Source organism: Hyaena hyaena, unplaced genomic scaffold (assembly GCF_003009895.1).
Source record: "Hyaena hyaena isolate Hyena2069 unplaced genomic scaffold, ASM300989v1 scaffold_487, whole genome shotgun sequence".
NCBI classification, from domain to species: Eukaryota; Metazoa; Chordata; class Mammalia; order Carnivora; family Hyaenidae; genus Hyaena; species Hyaena hyaena.
The window spans coordinates 1,238,609-1,264,675 of NW_024081118.1; the positions used below are offsets into that span (position 1 = coordinate 1,238,609).

The 26,067-nt window shown below is 47.2% G+C and overlaps 1 protein-coding gene across 1 annotated transcript; it reads right to left on the reverse strand.

Moving 5' to 3' along the window:
• Positions 1 to 18,480: 18,480 nt before the first annotated feature.
• On the reverse strand, positions 18,481 to 19,801 carry LOC120246761 (protein DDI1 homolog 1-like). Its single transcript, XM_039254383.1, has one exon. The coding sequence runs from the start codon at positions 19,702 to 19,704 to the stop codon at positions 18,589 to 18,591; it is 1,116 nt and encodes a 371-aa protein (XP_039110314.1). The 5' UTR covers positions 19,705 to 19,801; the 3' UTR covers positions 18,481 to 18,588.
• Positions 19,802 to 26,067: the final 6,266 nt, after the last annotated feature.

A 26,067-nucleotide genomic window follows, 5' to 3' on the forward strand; every position in this document is an offset into this window, starting at 1 on the left:
TCTTAAAACAGTAACAATATTGCAACAATGTAGCACTAGAACTTTCTGGGCTGTTTACACCTGAGAGATGGGTGTTTCACCTGTAAAGAGGTACTTTGTGCTTAGTTTATCAGAACAGTGGACAGTGAAGGATGTTTAAGAATCATGTGGGGATGATAGTAGAGTGCTGACAGTTACATTTAAAAAGTGTTTATTTTTCTAGTAAAAGATACATATAAGAATTATGTTTCTTTTTGGATGTTTAGGATTTATATTTGCTTGGGAACGTCAGGGTTTTCAAAGGACACATCCAGGTTATTAAAACTTCACAAGGACACATATGATTTTATGGCTTCTCTGAATCTCCCTACTGCCAGACACTCCATTTTGCCATTCAAATGTATTAAAAAAAATTTTTTTTAAAATTTCCATTTTATTTGGGGGAGGGCACAGGGGAGGGGCAGAGAGAGAGGGAGACACAGAATCTGAAGCAGGCTCCAGTCTCTGAGCTGTCAGCACAGAGCCTGATGCAAGTCTCGAACTCACAAATTGTGAGATCATGACCTGAAGTTGGATGCCCTACTGACTGAGCCACCCAGGGCCCCCACTAAAATGTATTTTTTTAGGCAGATATACTATTGCGGTATAACTTACATGCAGTAATATTCACCTTTTTTAGTCATACAGGTCAAGTTTGAACAAATGTCACCTGTCACATAGCCATGATTACATCAGGATACAGAGCGTTTCTGAAAGTTTCCTGGAGCCCCTCTGTGGTCAGCCCCCTCTTCCATCTCCCTGGCTGGCAGTCCTGGTTATGTCTTCTGCCTTTGCGGTTCCTCCTTGCAATGACTGTCCTATGGATGGACTGACACAGTGTGCAACCTGTGTGTCTGGCTTCCCTCACTTAGCAAGTGCTTTGCCGACCCATCTGTGCTGTTGCTGGTGTCCATAGTTCGTTCGTTTTATTGCTGAGTGGTTTTCCATTTTATGGAATTCTGTGATTTGTTTATCCATTCAGGTGCCTGCGGGCATTTGGGGGGCTCTGGTGGATGAAACTGCCGTGAACCATGAATATTTATGTACAGGTCAGTGTTGTCGTTCCTTTGGCACAAACACCTGCAGGTGTGGTAAGTGTCTGTTTAACTTCCAAGCAGTTTTCCAAAATGGCGCCCCCTTTGTGCCTGCCTGCCAGCAGCGTGAGTTCTAGATGTCCCACATCTTCACCGGCTCTCCGCATTGCCAGTGGTGGATGTGTCATTTTAGCCGTTCTAGCCTGTGTGTGTTGATATTATCCTTGTGTTTTTACTTGTATTTCCCTAATGACTTTCTATGTGCTCACATACCACTCACATCTCGTGTTTAGTTGCTGTCTCTTCACATCGTTTGCCCATCTCATATTGATTTCTCTTATTAAATCGTAAAAGTCATATATATGTAATATTTACATTATATAGAATACTGAATATTTATCGGAGACACATTTTGCACACAATTTCTCCCAGTCTGAGCTTTATCTTTTCTGTTTCTTGAAGTATGTTTCAGAGAATTTTTAATTTTGATAAGGTCCATGTATCCATGTTTTTCTTTTATGGTTCATGCTTTTTATAGCTAAGAATCTTTACCTAATCTCTGTCATGAAAATTTTCTCCTATGTTTCCTTCTAGAAACTTTATAGGCTTTACCTTTAGGTCTATGATCCATTTTGAGTTAATTTTTTTTAATGTGTGGATACTTTTGATTCCAATATGATTTGTTGAGAAACAGCCTGTTTTCATATTTTGACCATATATGGAAGGGTTGAAAATCAACTGACCACATATGTATGGGCTATTTCTGGACCTTGTTTTGTGTTCCATGGATGTATGTGATTGATTACATGCTAATACCAAGTTATCCTGATTACTGCATGTTGGTCTTGAAATCAGGTATTATGAAACTTCCAGCTTTTGTTTGTCTTTTCTTCAAATGATTTTAGCTATCGTAGGCCCTTTGTTTTATGTATAAATTATAGAATCATATTGTCCATTTTAACAAAAAAAATGCTGTTGAGTTTGATTGGGATTACTTGGATTCTGTATGTGAAATTATGAGGAATCGTGAGGAACTGACATCTTGACAATATTGAGTCTCCCAACCCAGTATTCTTCAAGTTTTCTTATCGGTGTTTTTTTGGTTTCCTGCCTACAAATCTTGCATATATTTTGTTAGATGCATTCATAAGAACTTTGTGTTTTTTGATGGTGTTGAAAGTTTTTAAATTTAATTTCCAAATGTTTATGGTAAAACGTTAAAAATGCAGTTGATTTTTGTGTGAGATCATTGTTTTATAACTTATTGAATTATAAATATGGAAAGAAAAAATTGTGTAAGATGCAATTTTTGATGAGTTTACTTGGAAGAACTGTCATGCTCTTGAAGAATATGTTTTCTAAAGCACATAATAGTTGTAACACCCCTCGACCAAATTATCTTTCACTCTCATCAATAATTAATCAGACCTGGTATTCTCTTAGAATTGAGAGTATTGATAACGCTCAAGAACATCTCTCTTCTGATCCTACAATCCTTCCTCTTTCATAGGGGGTATTTCCCCCCAAGGTTTTGTGAGATTAAAGGTGATTAAATGCAGAGCACTTAGCGCTCAGCAAGCTCAACAAAGTTCCTTTCCTTCACCTTCCTCTCCTGTTGAATGCTGTGTTAGTTCCCCAGGTCGGCCGTGACAAATTACCACAAACAACAGACATTTAAGTCCTCACAGTTACCCAGGCCTGAAGTTCAAAGTCAAAGTGTGGGCCATGTTGGCTCCTTACGGAGGCTGGGAGGCTGGGAGGCTGGGAGGCAGGATTCGTTCCAAGCCTGTGTCCCCACTTCTGGTGGCTCCTCATGATCCCCGTGTCCCCCGGCTTGTAGCTGCAGCACTCGTGTCTGCCTGGGCCTCATGTGCCCTTCTTCTCCATGTCCCTGTGCCCCAGATCTTTTGTTCTCTTATAAGGACATCCTAAATCCAAGATGACCTGATCCCAAGATCTTTAACTTATTTCATCTGCAAAGACCCTCTTTCCAAATAAAGTCCCATTCACAGGTACCCAGGGTCACGACTCGAATGTATTTCTTCCGACACTCCTCACCCCACTACAAATGTCCAGACAAAGATGTGTGTAAATAAGGCATTGTTTTATATTAAATGTGCACTCATGTACAACACAGGTGAAGGACATGGAAAAGACACAATTTAGATGCATCATTGTTTTATATTTGTACATTACCTGGCATGTGTATGGATAACTCTCTTTTCTATTCTATGGTTTAGAAACCTTTAGTAGATTTTGCATAGGTATAACTCATGATCAGTTTTAGGGTAACAGCGTTTTTACCAAATTGATATCCATGTTTTAGATTAGTCTCTTAACTTTGAGGTGGGCTTGAATAATCGGCTTTTGCTTGTTGCTTTTTGTGTTTTATTGGGCATGTTATTTTAAAAAAGCAAAAAAAGAAAAATTTAAATGAGAAATAGAAAGTGCTTTCAGTGGTATTATCTGTCTGTGTGTTTTCTTACTCTCATATGAAAGGAACGCATCCAAATGAAGAGAGACAGTGGAGCAATACCGTTTCCATGGCAACAGTTCCATCCTGCTTGTGCCTCCGTCATAATTTCTGTCGCACGTTGGATCGTTGTACTTGACACCCTCAGAGAACTCAAACGGGGGAAATAACACATCAATACCTAGGGTGTCACTTCATTAAAAATTCTGGAAAGGTTTCTCCAAGTACAAAATACTTTAAACTCATCACACTAAAGGTGAATTTCAGATTTTAGGAAAAATAAAGTTTTACTTAATCTTTCTCTTAATTTATCAAATAATAAGTATTTTTTTTTTACTTTTACTCCTAAAGGTGGATATTTACCATGTATTACCACATTACTATGTTATTTCTATTCCGTGTAACACACTTAAGTTAAGGATTATCAGTTCTCTTTATAGATAAGAGACCCAAATCTCAACAAGTCGAAAAACGTTTTTCATTTATTCCTTCTGCAAATATTTATTAATCCAGACACTACACTGAATGTCAAGCATACAGCAGGGAATAAGAATGTGCTAAAAACAGGTGGGGCCAGGATTCAAACCCGTGTCTGTAGAGGCTCTGAAATCTACCTTCTACTTCTGCTGAATCTCTCTCTGCTGGCGAGACTCTGCGCGTGTGTTAAACATGTACATGGCAGTACACGTGCTTCCATGTTAAATAACGTGTGGTATATGTGTTAATTCCCTATGGCGAATTCTTTGAAAGGAATTGGCTGTTTTGTGTTACAATAGAGCAGGGATCCTTTCTCCTGTCAGAGAATTGGCTTTTGAGCATATGTAACATTTGCGTCCAGGCCCTTGGTAGTAGCAGGTAGTGTTTGTATTAAACATGTTAAATGAAAATAAATAAGGATGAAGGTTGACAAACTTTAGCTAGATTGAATAAGGGGGAAAAAAAAGGAGAAAGCTCAAGGTACTAAAGTCATAAATGAAAGTGGGAACTTTACTACTGACTCTATAGATATAAACAGCATTACAAAAAAGTACTATGTACAATCATACTCCAACAAATTGTATAACCTAACTTCATCTCATTGTGGTTAGAGAAGATGCTTTATATGACATAAACATTTCCAAATCTATTGAGATTTAATTTGTGCCCTAATATATTGTCTATATGTAAAATTTCCCGTGTGCACTTGAGAAGAATGTGCAAACTGGTGTTATTGGGTAAAGTGTTAGATCTGTATGTGTTGGTTTATTGTCTTGTCAAGTCCTCTGTTTCCTTACTTATCTCTGTTTCTATCCATTATTGAAGGGGTATTGGAGTATTCAGTTATTATTATAGAGGTATCTATTTGTCTCTTCAATTTTGTCAAGTTTTGCTTTATACATTTTGATAATCTGTTATTAGGTACATAAATGTTTATAATTGTTATATATTCTTGTATTAAAGCTTTTATTAATAAAGAAAAAAAAAGAAATAAGGATGCCAGATGTTCTCTGTGCCGTGTTTCTAAGTGATTCCTGCTGTCTTTACTGGGAGGGGAGCCCTGGGGCTTGGGAACCTTCTGGTCCTTGCGTCCTCTGAGGCCTGGTCCTCTTGCTGGACACACGTCCCGCGCCTGCGCCTTCCGCGCCCTACGCCTGTTGCTGCGACTCTTGCGTGGTGCCCGTCTTTCTTGTCCGTCCCTAGCTGTTGCTGGTGCTGCTTTCGCCTGTCACCTCCCGCACGCATCTCCCGAGGGAAACGGAAGACGGGCACGTTCTGCCCTCGCCCGCGGGCCCTGCGCCCTCGGAAACTCCGCGGGTGACCGCGTCCCCCGCTCGCCCGCGCGGCGCTCGCCCGTCCTGCCCCCTCGTCAGCGGCCCGGGCTCCTGGTCCGCGTTTCTCCTCCGCCTTGGCCTCCGGACGCTGGGCTGGGTGCGTGTCCCCCAGGCCCTCCCGGCCCACGTGTCTGCTTTACGTCGGGTGCGCCTGGCGCCGACTTCTTTCCTCAGAGACATCATTAGGAAATTGTTCTCACACCTGAGTTCATTGGACTGCGATTCCTAAGAGAGGCTCACCATTCCAGCTTTGATAAGAAGGTATCTGGTCAATTAAATCAAAGCGTATAAGTTGAATAATAGAAGAAAGTATGACTTAAAATTCTAGCCTGGAAACTTATAGTTAAGACCGATATTCTGTCTCCTAAGTTACTTCACTGTATTTCTGTTAGTGAATAAAAACATAGAAATTCTGTGCCAGACATAGAGTAAAGATGCCACAGCATGGAGGTGTAGGTGACGAAAGGGACAAGGAAGACCTTTTCTGACTTTTTCTACACGCTCCTCAGGACATTTCTTAGAAAAGTCACCTGTTTCCCCGTCCCTGGTCTGGGTCAGTTACCAGTTTAGAAGCAGCTTCGTGAAAATCCTGGGACCCCATGTGATTAATACTGGAAGGAGAAACAGTTTTGTCTGGCCACGTCAGCCCTATGGTTGGATAGAGAGAAAATAGCAAACAAACAAACAAAACCCCACCCAAGTTCTCCTCAATTCTTATTGCAGTTCCCTCAGCAGAAATTTACTGACCACCTACTACATCCTAGCTAAGGACTTCCAAAGCCTCCAACTCATCAGTCATTAGTGAGTATGTACCATGTCTCGTTGGTAAAGATCCAAATGTCGCTTAAGAATGGTTTTTCTAACAGGAGTGTAGTCAGTTTCATGAACAATTACTTACAGTAAAGTTAACACAATAGACTCTTCTGTGCTCATCTTTCCTTGTGAGTCGTCATTAATCGGAAGAGGTTAGGTTTTGTGGATTTCTGCTGGGTTCCGCCATGTTGCTGTGGCTCAGAACGAGAGGTTGTTTTTCCTGCTTGGAAATTAACAGTGCAATTCACAAGCCCCAAGTCATGAGTACTGATAAGGCGTCAAAATGCTGTGCTGAGTGAGTGAAGCCCGGCACAAACGGGTGGCGTATGGCTCCGTTTAGATGAAAAGTACAGAACACACAGATCCATGAAGAGAAACACAGACTGGTGGTCACCAGAGGCTGGGAGGCTGGGAGGCTGGGGGCCAGGGGCACAGCACATGTCCCGTGTGTCCAGGGTTTTCTTTTGGAGGGATGATGAAGTTTTGGAACTAGATGGGGGTGGTGGTTGTACCACGTTTTGACTGTATTAATTGCCACTGGATTGTTCACTTTAAAGCAGTTAATTTTACGTTACATGAATTTAACTCCGGTTAAAAATGTGTACAAAATGTCTAAAATTTTTTTAAATAAAGCACATGACTATCTGTATACTTGTACTGTATTTGATTACACTCTGTAGATGGAGCAGTAGTGTTTATAATACCTGGCAGGCACTTTTATTCAATAAATGTCAGTAATAAAACTATGGGCTGTTACAGGAATCAGCGTTGTAGGGGAGGAAAGCTTTTCGCATTTCCCCTTCTCGGTCCTTTGGCTGGCCTAATAATTAGATATAAGACAACCTAACAAGAGAAAAACAAACTTAATTCGGTATATGTGGAAGCCCATAAAGATAGGAGAGTCAGGGCAGGCAATGTTTATACCTTTTGGTCAAGGAAACTGTAAATTTGCAAAGAATTGACAAGACAAAGAAGTTTGGGTTTGGCGCAGCAAGTGCATAAAAAAGTAACAAGGTTTATGTATACAGACTTCTCAGCCCCAAAGTCCGTATGCCTGGCAGTAGGGACGCTTTTCACCTGGGAGATTTGTTTGGTTCCTGCTTCCTGAGACCGAGGAGGGTCAGGGTGTTTTTCTTACTCTGGCTCTTTCCTAAGTAACTTTAATGAAGGATAATCAGCATGTCAAAGTGGCAGATTTGGGGGTAGTCTGCTTTGCTGTCCTTCACCGTCCCACCATGTAATACTTTCACCCGGAACTTTCCTCGTCTGTCCCTGTTGTCTCGCTATATAATTGCCTGTCTTGAATTTTAAATCTTCCCGAGAACCTTTGTATTCACGTCCACCTAGGTCATTACTGGGATGTTGGAAGCTCACACTTAGAATAACTCCTGTGGTGGAATCGCTTTTGAAAGCCTGCTCCGCTCACGTGCTGGCCTTCGCCCCACACATCACTAATGAAGGTGCCAGCTAGAAAGGTCACTAACATTAGTGCCTGAAGCACCCGCCGGTCATTTGAGCAGAGTCTGGTATATTGCCGTTAATAATTGCCTTGCCCTTGTCGACTAATTCTCAGTTCGTGTTGGAAGCCTTATGGTCAATACAATTAAAATTAATTTTTCTCGTTTTATGGTGGTGAGATGCTATTTCATACCATCCTGGCGATACCTGAACACCGAGCTTTTTTTTTTTTTTTTGCTGCTCCTGGCCCTGCACTTCTATTTCATTATTTTGATAGTTTGCGACAGAGGTCTCCATAATAATGGGGCGCTGGCTTCTCGCCTCCGGACCACCCCGTGCTGGCTGCTCCTTCCCTGGCTTTCATCCCCTAGTTGGTTGGCTACTTGTTAGTGCCTCTTGGGCCTGACGAAGTAACAAGGGCAAAGCTTCTGTTCACGTTGCCAGGCTCGCAGCCCTTTTTCTGTCTAAAAACCGGCTTTGGGGGATGGGGGTGCGGATCAGCGGTGGTGAACTCCATGGACGTACGGTTTATCCATCAGTGAAGGCTTCCCCCAGTGCCAACACCTATAGTTAGAGCCTCGGAACCAGGGCGCTGCTGGTGTGGTCCTCTGCCCCCTTCGGCCCCTGCAGGGTGGCAGTGGGGGCATCTGGACGGGCGGTCACTCCCTTCAGGGCTCGTGCAGGCAAAACGGACGCTGGGCACGCCCCGACCTGGGGTTCTGGACAGCGTGGTCACAGCCCAGGAAGCCAGACCGAGGCTGCCAGTGGACAGGCCCCCCACCGTCTCCTTTGTCCTGGGGGACGGCCGCTGAGAGAACGTGGCCACGTAGGTGCTGGAGCCAGAATGTCCCCGGCCTCTGTCTGTTGTCCCTTCCATCAGCACGGCCGCGGTTACTTGCGATCCTAAACTGGGAGTATTCAGTGGGCCGTCGGGGTCACTCCAAAGTTCAGCCACCTCCCCGACTGATGACTGCCGCACCCCTGCCCTCGCTTCGCCCCTCCGTCTTTCAGCAGCTCCCTGCCCCCCCTCATGCTCGCTGGCGCCCTTGCTGAGGTCGCTGGGAAAGGGGACGTGGGCAGCAGCGGCCGTCTGCACGCCGTCGTCACAAGCCAGCCATTCCTGGGCCTCAGCCCCCTGCTCCTCACCCACGAACGAGGACTCTGGGTCCTCAGGCACCTCGTTCTCTGGTTTCTTCGTTTTCCTCTCCCCCTGGATTAGTCTCATCTGCATAGACGCGCACTCAGCAACTTCCATCGTGCAGCACGTGTTCTCGTGGCCCCTTCGTCCACGGTGGCGTGTCCCGTCTTCCCTGGGACGGCCCTTTCCTGAGGGCGCTCTCCGCGCCGGCTCCCCCTTCCCTCGCGCCCCTGCTCCTGGGCCTCCTCCCCCGAGCCTCTCAGCGCACCCACGTCAGTCCCCCCGCGTCGCCCACCACCTTGCCAGCTCTGGCCTCGCTCCTCGGCCTCTGCCTAACGCCGCAGCACCGCGGGGCCGCTGCTCTCCCGAAGCGTCTGCCTCCTCTGGCCTCTGAGCCACACCTGACTTCGTTACTTCCCTCCCTGCGGCCCACGGGTTTTCAGTGGCGAAAACCTCCACCTGTGGAGACCGGGAAGCTGTCGTCTCCTCAGAGCTGTGGCCGAGATCATTCATGTGTATCTCGGGAGGCAGAAACAAGTCCGTGCTCCTCACGCCTGTCAGTCAGCTGCGTCCTAGAGTCATTTCACCTGTCAGCGGACGGAACGCATTTCACCTGAGCGGTCACCCTCACCTGGTCATCTTGGCGCTTCAGCTGGCGGCCGCTGAGTCGCTGACCTGGGCTCTGAGCTTCCTGCGGCACCCAGCGTCGTCTCTGCGGCCGCCGGCCGCCGTTCTAGCCCCTCACACAGCCCTGCGAAGTTGCACGTGGACATCTGAATCTTCCACAGGCGCCTTTCCAATAGTAGCTTTAAGCCAAAGTAAATAAAAATAGAGCAAGTAACCGTGTATTCTCATTGTTCCTTTGGAATTTTTGCTGGATGATTTCTTTAAAAAGCAGTTTAAGTGGAGTCACGGTGAAGAGCCGGGTGCGTGGAAAGGTTTTTGCATCTTTCATAAAATGTATTGGACATTAGAGGAAAAGAGCAAATGCTGTTTTCGTGCCTTGTGTCCACGAAGAGACTCTGAGACGAGACGCGTGGGCGTCCTTACGTAACGAGGCTTTGACAGCGGACACCTTTCCGTGTGGGCCGTGAGCCCCCACGGCTCATGGACTGTCACTGAGACGGTTTTCTGTCAACTCTGGCCTGGACGCCTGGGGATGGGAGAAGGCAGGGTTTGCACAGAGATCTCTGTTCCTGGCTTTCTCCAGCCGCCCATCGGCTGCTCGAACTTCCTGCGATGGAGCACAGCTCGGAGCCCCGGCCCCGGAACGTCCACACACAGGTTTTCTTCGCAGCATTTCATTCTTCCTTCTGAGGGGGAGCTGGAGAGGCAGCGATGAAACAGGGAGTGAAGACCGGCCCCACGGAGAAGAAAAGGTCCCTGTGTGTGGGTTTCCGGTGCTCCCCTAAAGTCATCCGCTCCCCCGCCCACTTACAGAAAGCCACTCTGTAGTCCTCGCGGTGACAGTCTCACTTTGACCCTTGGCTTTGCTGCACGGTGTTAGGTTCGCTGGACGTCAGCGGCTGTGACTTCTTGGAACCCTCTCGGCCTCTGCTTCCGGGACACCGTGATTGTCCGGTGGTACCTCCTTGTCCCCAGCCGCCAGCTCTCTACAACTTTCTGCCCAATCATGGGTCCCTACGTGTGTCTCCCACCCGCCAACCACGTCCTCGGCAAAGCGCCTGCCTCTGCGCGTCCCTGCGGGCTGTGAGCACGACTCGTTTCGTCCCAAACCCGCCGGCGGCCTGCTTTTCGCCGCGCGGTCCTGCCTTACATTCTGTTCGGTGCATCTTGACCTTCCACCAGCTCCGTGGCCACTGAGGTCAGTGTGGAGGCAACGTCATCATTTGTTGGTATTCCTTTCTGACGTGTCTGCTCCTCTGTTCCGAGTCCCTTAAAATGCCAAACCTGGGGTTTACTTTGAGATTTAAATTCATTCTACCGCTATTCTTCCTCTCAGGGTAAAAAAAATGGTGTAATTCTGTTTTATCCGTGCTTTGTCAGGATAATCCAAGTTCGTAGTTATTTGAAGTATGTATTTTGAGGATCCCATGCTCCGATTTTCATTTTTATAGTGGCATAAATATAAACCACCTCTAAGCGGTCCTGACAATTAAATCGGCTTTGTCAACTTCAGTTACATTGTGGATTTTCTTGGAAAAATGTTTCGGGTTCTTTCGTTAAAGTCTTTTAGTACTTATTTTAATATGTGACTTTCTTACGATATTTAAAATGATTCATTCTTGGGGCGCCTGGGTGGCTCAGTCGGTTAAGTGACCGACTTCAGCTCAGGTCATGGTCCACAGTTCGTGGGTTCAAGCCCTGTGTCGGGCTCTGTGCTGACAGCTCAGAGCCTGGAGCCTGTTTCGGATTCTGTGTCTGCTTCTCTCTCTGACCCTCCCCTGTTCATACCCCTGCCCTCTCTCTCAAAAATAAATAATAAAACATTTTTAAAAAATTTTTAAAAAAGATAATCTGACTATATATAATTCAGTTATACCTTAAATGTATTATATAAAAAATACATAAAAAGCCACACTTTCTCTGCATCAGCTTATTAATAAATGTGGGACTTTGTCCATTTATTCATTCATATAGTCTGTATTTATTAAGCCGGTACTATTTGCCTCATATAAAATACCAAATACTAAAGATAACTCTATGAACAAGATTATTAACACTTCAGGAAATCCCAATACCTATTAGATTTTTGTTTGTGACTTGGGCCCCAGTCCAGGTTTTCAGAATCCCTGAACATTTCTATAATTGCCACCTGGTTGGTGTCTCCTTGTCCCTGTGAAGCCCACTTCTTATTCCCTGGAGTTTAAGTATGTGACAAATGTTCCATCCACCTGACTCATGTCTAGGAGTTAACTTCCACCCGTATTGCTGGTCGTTCTTCCATCGTGTGAGCCCCAAGCCTTTTCATTAGCTTTGTGAGACGAGTGTCTGCTTACACTTGTCAAACTGTGCTCGAGACTAAGCCCGCACCAGGAGGAAAGCTGGGCCCAGTGGCACCGCGGGTCAAGGCAAGAACAGACCGCAGACTTCACCTTGCAGTTGACCCTGAGAACTGGCTTGGTTAGCTGGGTCACCACCGCTGAAGGAGTCCTCTTTGAGGAGGTGACAGATTCTCCTGTTTGCCTGGCTGCAGCTCAAAGTGCCAGTTGAGCACCAGAAAATTGTTGCAATTTCCAGCACCAGAATAGTGGCCGGCACACAGTAGCTGCTCAATAAAATTTTGTCAGAGAGAATCTGCTGTGTTGTAGTTAGTAGCCCAGATAGGGCGCAGGAGACCCTCCCCAAGCTGGTGTTCTGTACGACATGAGTCAGCACTGAATGCGGTCTTATTTTTAAATCATTTCATTTACTTGGCAATTTTTTCCAGCTCCTCTAACTTCTCACTTTTTTTTTTTTTTAAATGTTTTATTTTATTTCTAGGAGAGAGAGAGAGAGAGACAGCGTGAGCAGGGGAGGGTCAGAGAGAGAGGGAGTCACAGACTGAAACAGGCTCCAGGCTCTGAGCCGGCAGTCAGCACAGAGTCCGACGCGGGGCTCGAACCCACGAACCGCGAGATCATGACCTAAGCGAAAGTCGGACGCTTAACTGACTAAGCCACCCAGGTGCCCCACTAACTTCTCACTTTTAAAGGCTGAGAGTATCACTTGTATTTCCTTGTCCGTCTGCGTGACAGAGGACAGTGGACTCTTGAAAAAGTATATGGAATTTTTAGTGATGTCGATGAATGCAAAACAGTGATACTTTCTGACTGATAGAGTAATTGAATCTCTAGACACGAAATGAGTTTGAAGGGAGAGTGTGTGAATTCATGTAAGTGTAAATGAACTTTCCTCTTCATCTCAAGGTGTTTGCAATGACACGCTAGTAGAGTAAGATTATAGAATAGCAACCGATGTTGTGGGTAAGTTTTGATGGCTTTAGCTGAGTATATTACCTGGAATATGCCTGGGTTGGTAATCAGAGTCTATTTTATTTGGACACAGCATCAATATATCGATTAGCAGTAGACGATAGACATTTTGCTCTCATCTGGAGCACAGCCCATGTTGCCTCTTATGGACGTTAACACAGAAAGAAATTATCTTAGGATTTTTCTAACAGTGTTCTTAAAATAAGCCGTACTGATTAGAAATAGGACAGCTGGATTCATAAAAGTCTTTCCTCAAAAAAAGAAGAAGAGGGGAGGGGGAGGGCAGCAAACCAGCAGAAAATATTCGGTGCAGTCACCCAGCCTCACACTGTCACAGGGACCCTGTGTAAAAAGCGCGGCAGGACTGCAGACCCGATTTCTCTGATAACAGACTCTTAGAAAGTCTGAGATTCTAGCAGGTGGACCCCGACAGGCAAACAAGCACGGGTTCAAAAGCAAGTTTGACTCGGGCTCCAACGTGAAAACGTTCGTTTTGAATAACTTGCCGATGATGGATCAGCTGCTGTGGACCTAACAGCCGATGCTCCGTCTGAGCCCAGCCACCACCCGCCTTATAAAACGCCCGAGACCAAGAGACAATTTGTTTTAAAAGCACAACAGACATTTACATTTCCCCCCGTCTTCCTCGTCTACCCTTTCTTTACGTTTGTTCCCCTGGTTTTCCAGGCCTTGTCAGCCTCCAAGAGCCACCCTGACGTTAGCGCCCGGACGGTGTCTTCCCAGCTCGGAAGCCCAGGTCGCTGCGCGCCCGCTCGCTCACATGTTCCTGTGGGATGTGGGACGTCAGCGGTGACCCTCTGGGAGGAGTGCCTTGTTCTCTTACAAAGGCGCCATTTAGGGGCGGCTGGGTGCTCGTGACTCAGGCCGTGACCTCGGGGCGCATTGGGCTGGGCGCCGCCGCACGGAGCCCGCTTCACATCCTCTGCCCCGTCTCTGCCCTTCCCCACGCGTGCATCCTCTCTCGCTCTCAAAAATAAACATTTTTTAAAAAACAGAGACAACATCAAATGCCTGTAGTGAAGAGGAATTCATACATTCAGACACCATTTCTCTTTTGGGGGGAGCGGGTGTTCCCTCAGCAACAAGAGAAATGTTAAGACGTGCTGTTGTAAGAAAGAAGTTGAGGCTGAATGTTCTGCGAATGTCAGTCGTCAGCCTTCTGGCCAAAGTGCAGCGGAATGCGTTCCTTCCGTCTCTACCTGCCCGCTTACGGGCAACTCCCCTTGGCAAGATGGGCACTTAAATGGACATTACAGGAAACCCAAGGGATTAACAGATTTTTAAAAATGGCTTGTTATCTTAAACAGGGTTAGGGGCGCCTGGTGGCTTAGTTGGTTAAGCATCCGACTTTCGCTTAGGTCATGATCTCACAGTTCGTGGGTTCGAGCCCCGCGTCGGGCTCTGTGCTGACTGCCAGCTCGGAGCCTGGAGCCTGTTTCAGAGTCTGTGTCTCCCTCTCTCTCTGACCCTCCCCTGCTCACGCTGTCTCTCTCTCTCTCTCCCTCCTAGAAATAAATAAAAATGTTAAAAAAAAAAAAAAACAGGGTTAGGTCAGCTTCCTTATGTGACAGGCATTATCCTGACTTCTAACGGGAAGAAAGAAAATGAAGATTTGTTCACCATGTTCCAGGTAGTAAATTCCCGTAGTGGATAATTCCCAACAGGAGACAGTACAGAAGCTGTATGTCAGCAACCTGAACTTGAGGAGGAGAGGACTTTGTGGTCCAGCATCAGTGATGGTCATTTTAAACCTATTGAAGTGCCCTTAGTGGCTTGTTTTTTATTTTAAAAATAACCCCCAAATAAGATTCATTCTTTCATTTGCACCAACATGTTGCTATTTCCGTGCCCCCTTTCTGTCCTGAGTTGATTACAAGTCCTTCCCCTGGCCCTGCGGGGCCATGCTCACCTCAAGGTCTAGAATTGTGACTTGTGCGTGTCCATGTCTGTGACAACGCGGCTCCATACTTATTTCGTGGATGTTCAGTAAATAATTGTGGAATGTGTTCTGCTTGCTGCTTCTCTGTTGTCATTTTTGCTGGTGGTGTGTAGGTCATTTCCATGGATTTGGTGTTGGTTTTGCTTACAGAGCAGTGGGGTCATTTATCGGCGTTAGGAAAGCATTCCTTTAAACGAGGGAGGGGGCCCTGATCACCCGTCGTATGAAACTCTCCACGTATGAAACCTACTCACGTACAGCAGCAAGAATCCCAGTTGGTGACATTTTGTGACAATTTTTCCTGGTAGCTAGGACTCAAATGTATCATATCAGGAAGGTTGACTGGTGGAAAGAACTTGACATTTGAAATCTGATAGACCTGAACTCCTCAGGTCAGTTTTTTTCACATTGTGGGTCAGGATGCCTTGGTGAGATATAAATAGTGGCACGTGTCCAATGTATTTTCTTAAATACTAAAATACATGTTTTCAAAGTAATAGCCTGAGAAAGGATAAAACATTTCATAGTATTTCAAGAATTTTTTTTTGTTTCAGAAAAATAGACTTATGTATGTGAACATGCATGTGTGTGATGTGAACTGAGTCATAATCTAAAATATAGATTGTTGGGGCGCCTGGGTGGCTCAGTCGGTTAAGTGTCCGACTTCGTCTCGGGTCATGATCCCACAATTTGTGAGTTTGAGCCCCACATCGGGCTCTGTGCTGACAGAGCACACTCCCCCCTCTCCCTGTCCATCCCCTGTTGTCTCTCTCTTAAAAATAAACAAACGTTAAAAACAAAAATTTAGATTGTCGTCAAGAAAAAGTTTAAAAAATCCTAAGCTTTGGATATCTGAATGTTTCATCATTTTGAGCCTTGAATGTCGCATCTGTAAAATGTGGTGACTATTTTGAGGATTTATTCTGAGGATTAATGGCAGTAATACAGGAAGGCACATTGCATAGCATCTAATTTATATGATAGACTTTGACAGACTTGCAAAAGATGTAACTTTTACTAAAACCAATCCATTTAAAATTTAACTGATAAGGATCTAGTCAAGTGTATACAGGACTGAGTCAAGACTTCAATCCATGAAACTAATTTTTAAAATACTTTGTGATTCGAAAGACAGTGATGTTAAAAATCAATCAGGAAGGACATTGCTTAATTAATTCACTCAGTTTATTGATTTTTCTTTGAGATTGTTGCTTTCAGCTCAATGAAAGTATTTTTGATTTATCAACTCATTTACTTAATTAATATTTTTAGAAGCTGGAATATGTCCAAAGAAACATGAAACAAATTTTTAGGTGGCTCCAAACTTACGCTGTGAGAAATAGTTAAAAATTTGGTGATTACTTAAATGACATTGATTTCATGTAGTCAAAGGATTATTTCATGCCAGAGAAATTACATTAATTAAATATGTTCTTGGAAGAAGGAAGCTTGAAGACATATTTATAGGAAGTAATGGAATAGTAGAGTTCAGCTCAAAATCAGAAACAGATTTATGCTTGAGACTGGTCCTGAGTCATTGTAGCTACTTTTGAAGGGACGTTCTTCCGAGAAGGGAGGGTGAATATGTTCGGATTTGGTATTGTGCAAACTATCTTTTAGCTTAAAGAGCTGATGTTTTTTAGGTTGACTTTTATGGGCGAAACATATCAATAGGCTATATACCAAACTTTACGTCCAGTATTTTCACATGACTTGCACTTATGAGACCTGCACCTAAAAACAGAGCCCTGTAGAAACTGCTGAGGAACGTGCATATTTCTTTAATGTTTATTTGTTTTTGAGAGAGAGAGAGAAAGAGAGAGTATATGTGTGTGTGAGAGCAGGAGAGGGACCCAGGGAAAGGGGGACAGAGGATGCCAAGCAGGCTCCTCACTGACAGCAGGAAACCCAACACGTAGCTCAAACTTGTGAACCATGAGATCATGACCTGAGCCAAAGTCAGATGCTCAACTGACTGAGCCGCCTGGGCACACTGGAACATGTATATTTTTATCAGTGAAGGATTCCGTGCATTTATTGGGTCAGTTTTTATCACATGCATTTAATTGACTATTATCTTTGACTTTACTCTGAATGTCTTCATTTTGTTAGTTATGTTTGCTGAGTACTTAGGAGCAAAAGCAGAAGAGAGGTCTGTCCATTGCTCATTTCTAGCAGTTCAGTGGGTGCTGGCGTTGGTGCAAATACAGACAAAGTTGGGGCATCTGAGCACGGGAACACCCATTAAAAAGAAAACAAGCGATGAAACAGGTGTATGGAAGGAAGAGGTGACTCTTTACAAAGCGTCACCAGGCAACAGACCAGGAAAGCCATATGGCTCTGATAGGCAACGTTTGTTTTTCCTGTGACCTTCTGGGAATGCTTTTGGTGACTTTAGATTTTGTTGGGAAATTTTAATTTAATTTAAAGAATGCCCTAGATCATAATGTAGTCTGGGAACCTGAAAATGGCTCTCTCCTCCAAAGTGATTTATCGATGAGAAGTCTGCATTGTGTCAGATGTTCAGATGTGAACTGATTTGCCTAAGTAACATTGAGCTAGAATCAGAACAAGTATTTCTTCACTTTGAATCCATTGGTTTTTTTTTTTTTTTTTAAATAAATATTTACTTTTGGGAGAGTGCAAGTAGGGAAGGGGCTTCGGGGTGGTGCAGAGGATCCAGAGTGGGCTCTGTGCTGACAGGCTCACAGCAGCAAGCCTGGTGTGGGGATTCGAACTCACCAACTACGAGATCATAATCTGAACCCAAGTTAGACGCTCAACCAACTGAGCCACCCAGGTGTCCCCAAAGCAGAGGCTTTGTTTGTTTATTTGTTTGTTTTGAGATGATTTAGCTGAAATGAGTCTTAAGGGATGTGACCCACTGCCTTCCCCTACCTCTCATGGGCCCCACAGCACAACCACTAGCCTTCCAAGATGCACCATATAATTAAATTTATTTTTTTAATATTTTTTAAAAATATATATATTTTTTATTTCTAGGAGAGAGAGAGAGAGACAGCGTGAGCAGGGGAGGGTCAGAGAGAGAGGGAGACACAGACTCTGAAACGGGCTCCAGGCTCTGAGCGGGCAGTCAGCACAGAGTCCAACACGGGGCTCGAACCCACGAACCGTGAGATCATGACCGAAGCGAAAGTTGGACGCTTAACCGACTAAGCCACCCAGGCACCCCATCCATATAATTAAATTTAAAAGATCTACTTGCTGGCCTACATTTTGTGACAAGGGTTTCTGTGAATGCAGGGCAAAGAGGACATTATTTTAGACTCCCTAGGATAAAATTCCATTTTCTCAAATGTGGCAAAACAGCCTTTAGGGGAAGATTGCAGTGAGCATGATTCTAGGGGAGTCCCCTGGAAGGGAAGATGTAAAATATGAGGAAATCGGCCTTTCTACTGTCCAAAGCAGACATTTGTAAGTATTAACTCAGGAATGTAATTGACTCACCATTTCTAAGACCTTTCCCAAAGAAAACAGCGTCTGTGAAAATAGACCTTTTTTTCTTAATATAAATAATTGTTAGTGCTGATTTGAAATTGTGTTGTTATAGATGTTCTATGGGGTCTATAATGGTGGCTCTTTATAGAGAATGAGCAGAACAGCATCAGGTTTGGACGAGCCACCCCATGATCTGATAGGACAGTGTCTGTAATGGAGAGATTGGTTTTCTTTCATGGATTATCTGGAAATCCCGTGGCACCTCCAGAGCCTTCCGAGACGGAGGTTCAGTGATGTTGGGATAAGGGAATGGATAAGGGACCGAGACCAAGCAGTCATGACTTGTAGTGACGGATCTCAGAAGGCAGTGCCAGAGCCAGGTGTGGTTGTTACTGGTATTTTTAATGATTACATTGCCAGTGAGCTCATATTTTAGAATTTCCTGGGACCTGAGGCTCCCTCAAGGTGGCGGCCTATTTATAACCCATTTCAATGCTTTTTCCATCCTAAATCCTTGACCGAATGCTTAATAGTGTCTGCTACTTCCTTGTCTGAAGACTCTTCTTGACCAGCACTGCTTACCAGCTTGGCGCACTGGGGTAGCTCCCCCTCGGGAAGGAAGGACGTCTGCGTGCCCGTGGTGCCGATCACCAGCACGTTCTTCTTCAGGTCTATGGAACACTGGTGTCTCCTGAGCATGTCCAGCCCGAGGAGCATGTCCATGGGCTGGTCCTCGAGGATCGAGAACGAGCACTGCAGGAAGTCCCCTTCGATCTGGATCTGAGCCAGGTGGACCCTGCCGATGATCCTCTGCGTGCCCACCCCCTTGGCGATGCCAGCCCAGCGCCGGTCCACCAGCCGCACGATGTTGCATCTCTCGGCGCATGCCTGGCTCATGATGGTCATCTGGGCCCCCGAGTCCACGAAGGCCTTCAGAGGGTGCCCGTTGACTTTGCAGTTGATGTAGAGCATGGCCACCTGCCCGAAGCTCTCTGGGGCCTCCTCCATCGCTATGTTCATGTTCTCCTCGATGTTCTGCTGCCGGATCTCCTCTTCGATTCTGGCCTGAGCTTCCAAATCGAACGGGTCCGCGGAGTAGAGACGGAGCCTCTCCTGTTCCCGCAGGGCCCTCTCCCTCTGCTGCCCCATCAGGACGCGCGAGAACGTCTCCAGGTCCCCGCCGAGCAGGGCCTCGGCCAGCGGGAGGTTGCGCTCCTTCAGCAGCGACAGGTCGTGGGGGCTGGACAGCAGCGCGCTCCGGATGCGCGCGGGGCTGTCGGGGCCCTGCGCGCCCCAGCTCAGGCCGCGGGGGTGCGCGCGGCGCCCCGACGTGCCCGGCTCGGCCGGCTCCGCGCGCGCGCGCCCCGCGCCCTCCGCCTGCAGCAGCACCAGCACGTCGCCGTCGCGGAGGCCGTGGGAGCCCAGCGAGCCGCGGTCGTCGCTCAGCACCTGCTCCCTGTGGACGATCCGGATCTCGTCGGCCGGCACCCCCGACTCCAGCTCGCACAGCGCGCGGAAGTCGCGCAGCAAGAAGTCAGGGCCGACCTGGAGGGAGAAGGTCGCCTCGGACAGGTCCCTCCGCACACAGTACACGGTGACCAGCATGACGCGGGCCCCGGCGGGCCGGGCGGGCACAGGGCATCGGCTGGGCGGCGGGTCAGCGGGGCGCTCCGCAGGCGCCTGGCGCTCGCTCTCCCGCCTGGCGGGGGGGGGGGCCCGGCCGCTGCCCGGCCCCGCGGAACCCTGCGGCCACGCCTGCGTTCCAGGCCCCGTTTGTAAGGTGCCACTTGGAACTTAGAACGCGGGCTCCCACGGAAGCCCAGTCTCTCGCGTCGCGGCCCTGACGTTCCCAGGCCGGCCCTTCCCCCCCCGGCTGGTCTGCCCCGCGGGCCCTCCCCGGACAGCAGGGGACCGTCCACCCAGGCTGCTCTGGGAGCTGTATTCCCCGCGCTCTTCGTCACCCCCAGGCAGGGCGTGGGGTCTCCCGCACCACAGCATCACCCCGTGTGCCTGGGGTGAAAGATGGGCGTGGGACTCGGCGCCTGAGCTCGGGGGTGGGACCCGCCGCCTGAGCTCGGGGGTGGGACTCGGCGCCTGAGCTCGGGGGTGGCACTCGGCGCCTGTGTCAGGAGTGGGACCCGCCGCCTGAGCTCGGGGGTGGGACCCGCCGCCTGAGCCCGATGACCTCCCGTCCTTGGGAGGGAGGGATGGTGAACGGGGAGATCGCAGAACCGGAACAAGGCTTCTGCGGAGACACGAAGGGTCAAGAGGAGACGGCGGGTGCTGACGGATGTGCATTTTCCGTGGGGAAAGTGGTGAGAGTCACTCGGATGAAAAGAATTGGAGAAGCCGGAATCCATGACCTGCTGTCTGTCCAGGGAAGGGAGACCTCCACCGTCGGCGGCGGAATTTGTACGTGGTTTCGAGCGGCAGGACGCGAGGCGGGGAAGAGACCGACGGAGCCTGTTTGTGGCGTCGTGGGCGAGGCCGCGGCGTGGCAGTGTCTTCAACAAGGAGGACTCCTCCCTCCGGAAGCATAAAAAAGGGCAGAAGGAAAAGAGAAAAAGAGAAGAGGTTTGCAGCGGGTATTTGTGTGGTGGCCCTTTTTTCCACGTACCTGACGTACCTGACGTACCTGACGTACCTGACGTACCTGACGTACCTGACGTCAGGAAGAGGCTCCTGACGCCGTGAGGACAGTGGGGAGGGGGCTTCTCGTTGGTGCAGACGCGGCTGCTGGTGGGAGGCGGAAACCCGGGAGGGCCCCAGCCAGCGCAGTGGGGAGCAAGGGTGTTCCCGGTGTCTCCCCATCGGATGTGGGGAGTGGAAAACCCCAGAACGCGTGCGGGACACGGAGGCTGTCGTGGAGGCCTGGTTAGAAATAGGCCATTACCTCTGGTGGATGCGCGAGATGAGCCTCCGAGACCAACCTGGCGTCAGTTCTGGGGTCAAGGGCACCACGAATGCCTCTCTGGGGTGTGTCTGGCTCCCTGCGGGACAGAGGGCCCGCCCCCTCCCGCTCGCAGCTGAGCGGGGCTCGTGGCGGCTGCGGGCGGTCCTGGGATGCCGCCCTTTGTATGCGGCTAAAGCCCCGCCTGCGCGGCTGGGCCTCCCCCGTAGGAACGACCGGGTAGTCAGCGTGGGCTGCCTTGCCCCCCCCCCCCCCCCCCCCCCCCCCCCCCCCCCGCGCCTCTCTGTTGCAGGTGTGGTCAGAGGACCCCCACCGCTTCTTAGGGATTGCAGCAGCTTGAGGAAATGTGCTTTGGCTTCTGTTTCTCACGTGTTTGTGTCAGAGGAAGGATTGTATCTCACCTGTCGCTCTGCTTGGCGTCCTGCTCCCATGCCCCTCCTTCCTCATTGCTATGGGAACGCCGACCAAGCGCCCAGTGTGTGGGAAGCATGTGCTGAGTCCCAGGGGTGCGCGCGGGGATCTTGCTAAGGACCGGGCATGTTCGGAAAGGAGCCCACAGTCACTTTTTTTTTTTTTTAATGTTTATTTATTTCTAGGAGACAGAGAGAGAGACAGCGTGAGCAGGGGAGGGTCAGAGAGAGAGGGAGTCACAGACTGAAGCAGGGTCCAGGCTCTGAGCTGGCAGTCAGCACAGAGCCCGACGCGGGGCTCGAACCCACGGACCGTGAGATCGTGACCTGAGCGAAAGTCGGACGCTTAACCAACTAAGCCACCCAGGCGCCCCCCACAGTCACTTTTAAAAGAGGGTGAAGGTGCGTGCACACCACACACACACACACACACACACACACACACACACACACACACACACAATCAGGGTTGAGAAAACACCAGAGAAGTCTGCCCAACTCGGGAGGAATGAGTAACATCTGGAGGACACATGCAGAATGTGGAGAGGAGATCAGGCGGGGCCGCTTCGGGAGAGGGGCACACAGCCGGCCGCGTGGGGGTGGGCGCAGTGGGGGCCCGGGAGAGAGCAGTGCGTGGCCTCTCTCACACCTCTCCCCTGAAGGGGAGCGGCTCCTCAGGATAAGGAGGATTTGATAATGTTTTAGGGGGGGAAATCTTGCGTCGTACTTTTCCTGTAGGAGATTATGAACTATTTGGAAGTATGTTCCACTCTTCGTAGAGGCAGATGGCCCTTTGATGAAAACATTAGGTTCCCGAGTTGCTTCTGTACCTGCTAATGCCCCAGTGTGTTCGCCAGAGATCAGCTCTGGTTGTGCTGACCTGGAGAACGGGTGCAAGGGGGGGCCCAGCGTGTGCAGAGGCTCCCCCAGAGCCAGCACGGCCGGCTCCGTGCCCCCCGCCCACTCCGGACCTTGTGCCGTTCGGGAGATCATGCTAGGGCTCTGTGTTTTATACACCGCGGAGGAAATCATTTTTGTAGAAGAAGGTTTGTTGGCACAGCAAGAATGCAGGGTTCACATTAAACGAAGCTAACGTCTCTGTTCATGTTACCATTGCTTTGTTACTGAACGTAATTAAGCTTTATGCAGTATGGTTTTTTTTTGTTTGTTTAAATGTTTTATTTATTTATAGGAGAGAGAGAGAGACAGCATGAGCAGGGGAGAGTCAGAGAGAGAGGGAGTCACAGACTGAAACAGGCTCCAGGCTCTGAGCTGGCAGTCAGCACAGAGCCCGACGCGGGGCTCGAACCCATGAACCGCGAGATCATGACCTAAGCGAAAGTCGGACGCCCAACCGACTAAGCCACCCAGGCGCCCCTATGCAGTATGTTTTATTAGGTTGCTGTAGCTCTTTACTTTTGGTGGCATTTTGCATTGATGCGCTTTTTACTGTTTTAGCCTTTTATTTTTAAAGAAAAAATTTTTAATGTTTATTTCTGAGAGAGAGACAGAAAGACAGAGCACAGGTTGGAGAGGGGCAGAGGGAGAGGGAGACACAGAATCCGAAGCAGGCTCCAGGCTCTGAGCTGTCCGCACAGTGCCCGATGCGAGGCTCGAACCCACAAACTGTGAGATCATGACCTGAGCCGAAGTCGGACGCTCAACCGACTGAGCTGCCCAGGCACCCCTGTTTTAGCCTTTTCTGAGAATGCACAATAGAGAGCAGAAAGCCTCAAGGGCTGTCCAGTTCAGTGTCATCCTTCCCCAGAAAGTCACACACGATGTCAGGATCAGCGGGGAAATTAGGGCCTCCAGGCCAGCCACCCCTGCAGCCCTCATCTCTGTGTACAGCAGCCTGGAATCTGAAACACTGGACACAGCCTTCTGGGGCTACGTATCTGGGGTCTGATTCTTTCCCGTTTCACTCAGTACTGTGGGTGATTCAGAGGCCGTATGTGTAATTCTCTTACCTCCAGATGGTAATGAAAAATTTACTCTGAATGTGTAATAAACTCAGGGATTCCTGGGAGTCCATATAAACACTCCTACATGTAAACTTGATCCCGCAGCATCAATTCCTGTTGCATGGGCTGTTGAGAAGTGATGGGCGCTCTGGATTCTCCAGGTGCGCAACCCAGGTAACTGGAGGTTATTCTAACTTCTGCTGAGGGGTTCCTGTGAAGTGTATTCTCTTGCTGCTTTTCCTTGGTAAGTACGATATGGGAACATAACAACCTTCGTCTGATAACTGAGAGCCTTACCAGGTCTCAGGGCGATCACTCAGAAAACCAGTTCCCATTGTACGGCCTACACACCCAGAAAAGAGAAACGATGACACTGATTTCAGGCCGGACTGCTAAACAGCCCTGTAGTTAGTTTTTGGAATAAATTCACAACAGTGCCCTTTCTCATTTGCCTCTTTATGAAACCTTAATGCAGCAAAAAATCCAGAGAGTTATGGTTTCGCTTAGTACGGTCACTTGATGTATAAAGCCCCATGCCTTGCTCTCTACAGAGCAAGTGTCTCTTCTGAGAAAAAGGGGTAGGGATGTAGCATATGTAATAATAACCACATAGAGCAAATGTATCAGCTTGCTGTGTTTGGATTCCATCCTTGAAGTATGTGCCTGGCATCACTTTAAAAGCAAAGTGTTTGGGGTGCCCGGGTGGCTCAGTCAGTTGAGCGTCAGACTTCGGCTCAGGTCATGATCTCAGTTTGTGAATTTGAGCCCCGCGTCGGGCTCTGTGCTGACAGCTCAGAGCCTGGAGTCTGCTTCAGATTCTGTGTCTCCCTCTCTCTCTCTGCCCCTCCCATGCTCACGCTCTGTCTCTCTCTTTCTCAAAATAAATGAACATTAAAAAAAATAAAGTGCATATTAAGACAGGACAGTTGTTACTTGAAATTCTCAAAGCAACTTGGGAAAGATGCAGAATTTTCAAAGCTGATTCAGAGGTTAAACCACTAATTTTCTTACTAATCTTCCATTTGCTTTTCAGTACACAATAAATTGTGCCCCAACTGTCACAAATGAACATTTATTTCCTCAGATAATTATTTAATAGACATATTGACAATACTCTGATGAAAGTTCCAGCTTTTATTTGTAAATTTGAAGATTTCCTGTGTGAGAGGTTTAGCATCGCCCGTTTGAGGCTTCAACACCATGATGAGACCTTGAACATAAACGTATAAACAGACACGTAGTAGAAGAACCTCATGAGACCTGAGGACATAGAACGTATCCACCTGCTGGCAACTCAGTTTGTGGCTTGTGTCTATTGCAAGGAGACAGAATATAGACCAGAATATGGACACACAAATACACACGTGGGAGGAGAAAGAGTGTCAGCGAGTGCACACTTAGTGAGGACGTGCTCTCGGCCACTTCGAATGTGCCATTAAAATGATATGCAATTTTCCAGCAGGGAGCGCTTTTATGGTGCATTGTATTTATTGTAGATGACATCTTTAACATTTAATCATGAAAAGAGATATATTTTAAGTGTATATTACATGTTGAGAGTAATACAATGTCTTGATAGCTTTGGGCTTCTTCAAAATATATACTTTTGAAATCCAAATATATATGTGTATTTACTTTTTTTTTTTAAGTTTACGTATCATTGAGAGACAGAGCATGAGCAGGGAAAGGGCAGAGAGAGAGGGAGACACAGAATCTGAGCAGACTCCAGACTCTGAGCTGTCAGCACAGAGCTTGACGCAAGGCTCAAACTCACAAACTAAGATCATGACCTGAGCCAAAGTCTGACGCTCAACCGACTGAGCCACCCAGGTGCCCCATGTATTTACTTAATTTTAAGAAAGTTTGCTGCTACAGCTTTGTGCCATATAAGCCCTTCCAGTTTCTTAATCATATAAAAAGTACTCAGATCTGTAGGATGCACATCTTATTACTGAAAGTCTGAAGATTACTTACAATTTGTGAGAGAAGCACTTACAGATTAAATAAATGTAAGGTAATAAAAACAGGATGAAAACAACTTATGATTTCGTGGGTTGATACTTGTTTCTTAACTTTCAATGTACCTTAGACAAAGAACGTTTCCATTTTTTAATTTTTGCTCTAGGGAGAAGAACCAAGTTACACAGAATAGTGAGAATAATGATAATAGAACCATAAGATGTTTTGACTTGGGCTGTTATTGAGGAAAATCATTCAAACCTTTTTTTAAATTTATTTTTTATTTTTAAAAAAAATTTTAAATAGTTAATTGTCAAATTGGTTTCCATATAACACCCAGTGCTCATCCCCACAAGTGCCCTCCTCCATGCCCATCCCCCCCTTCCCCTCTCCCTCACCCCCGTCCCTCCTCAGTTTAGACTCTTGAACATTGAGAACAAACATTCAAACCTTTTTGTAATGTGTACTCTTTTATAGCAAACTTGTAATCAACACATTTCAAAAATGTTCCAAAAAAAAAAGTTCAAAACTGTAGTTTAGAAATATGGACGAGACCTATTCATAAGTTCAGATACACCTTTGTAACTTGAACATAAATTTTCTTTGTCAGAATATTAACACTAGTATCAACAATTTCTCATTACGTTTAGGTAATTATGTGTTATCCTGGAAATGAGAGAGTAATTTTTTGCTTATGTGGTGATCATATTCAATCAACAAAGTG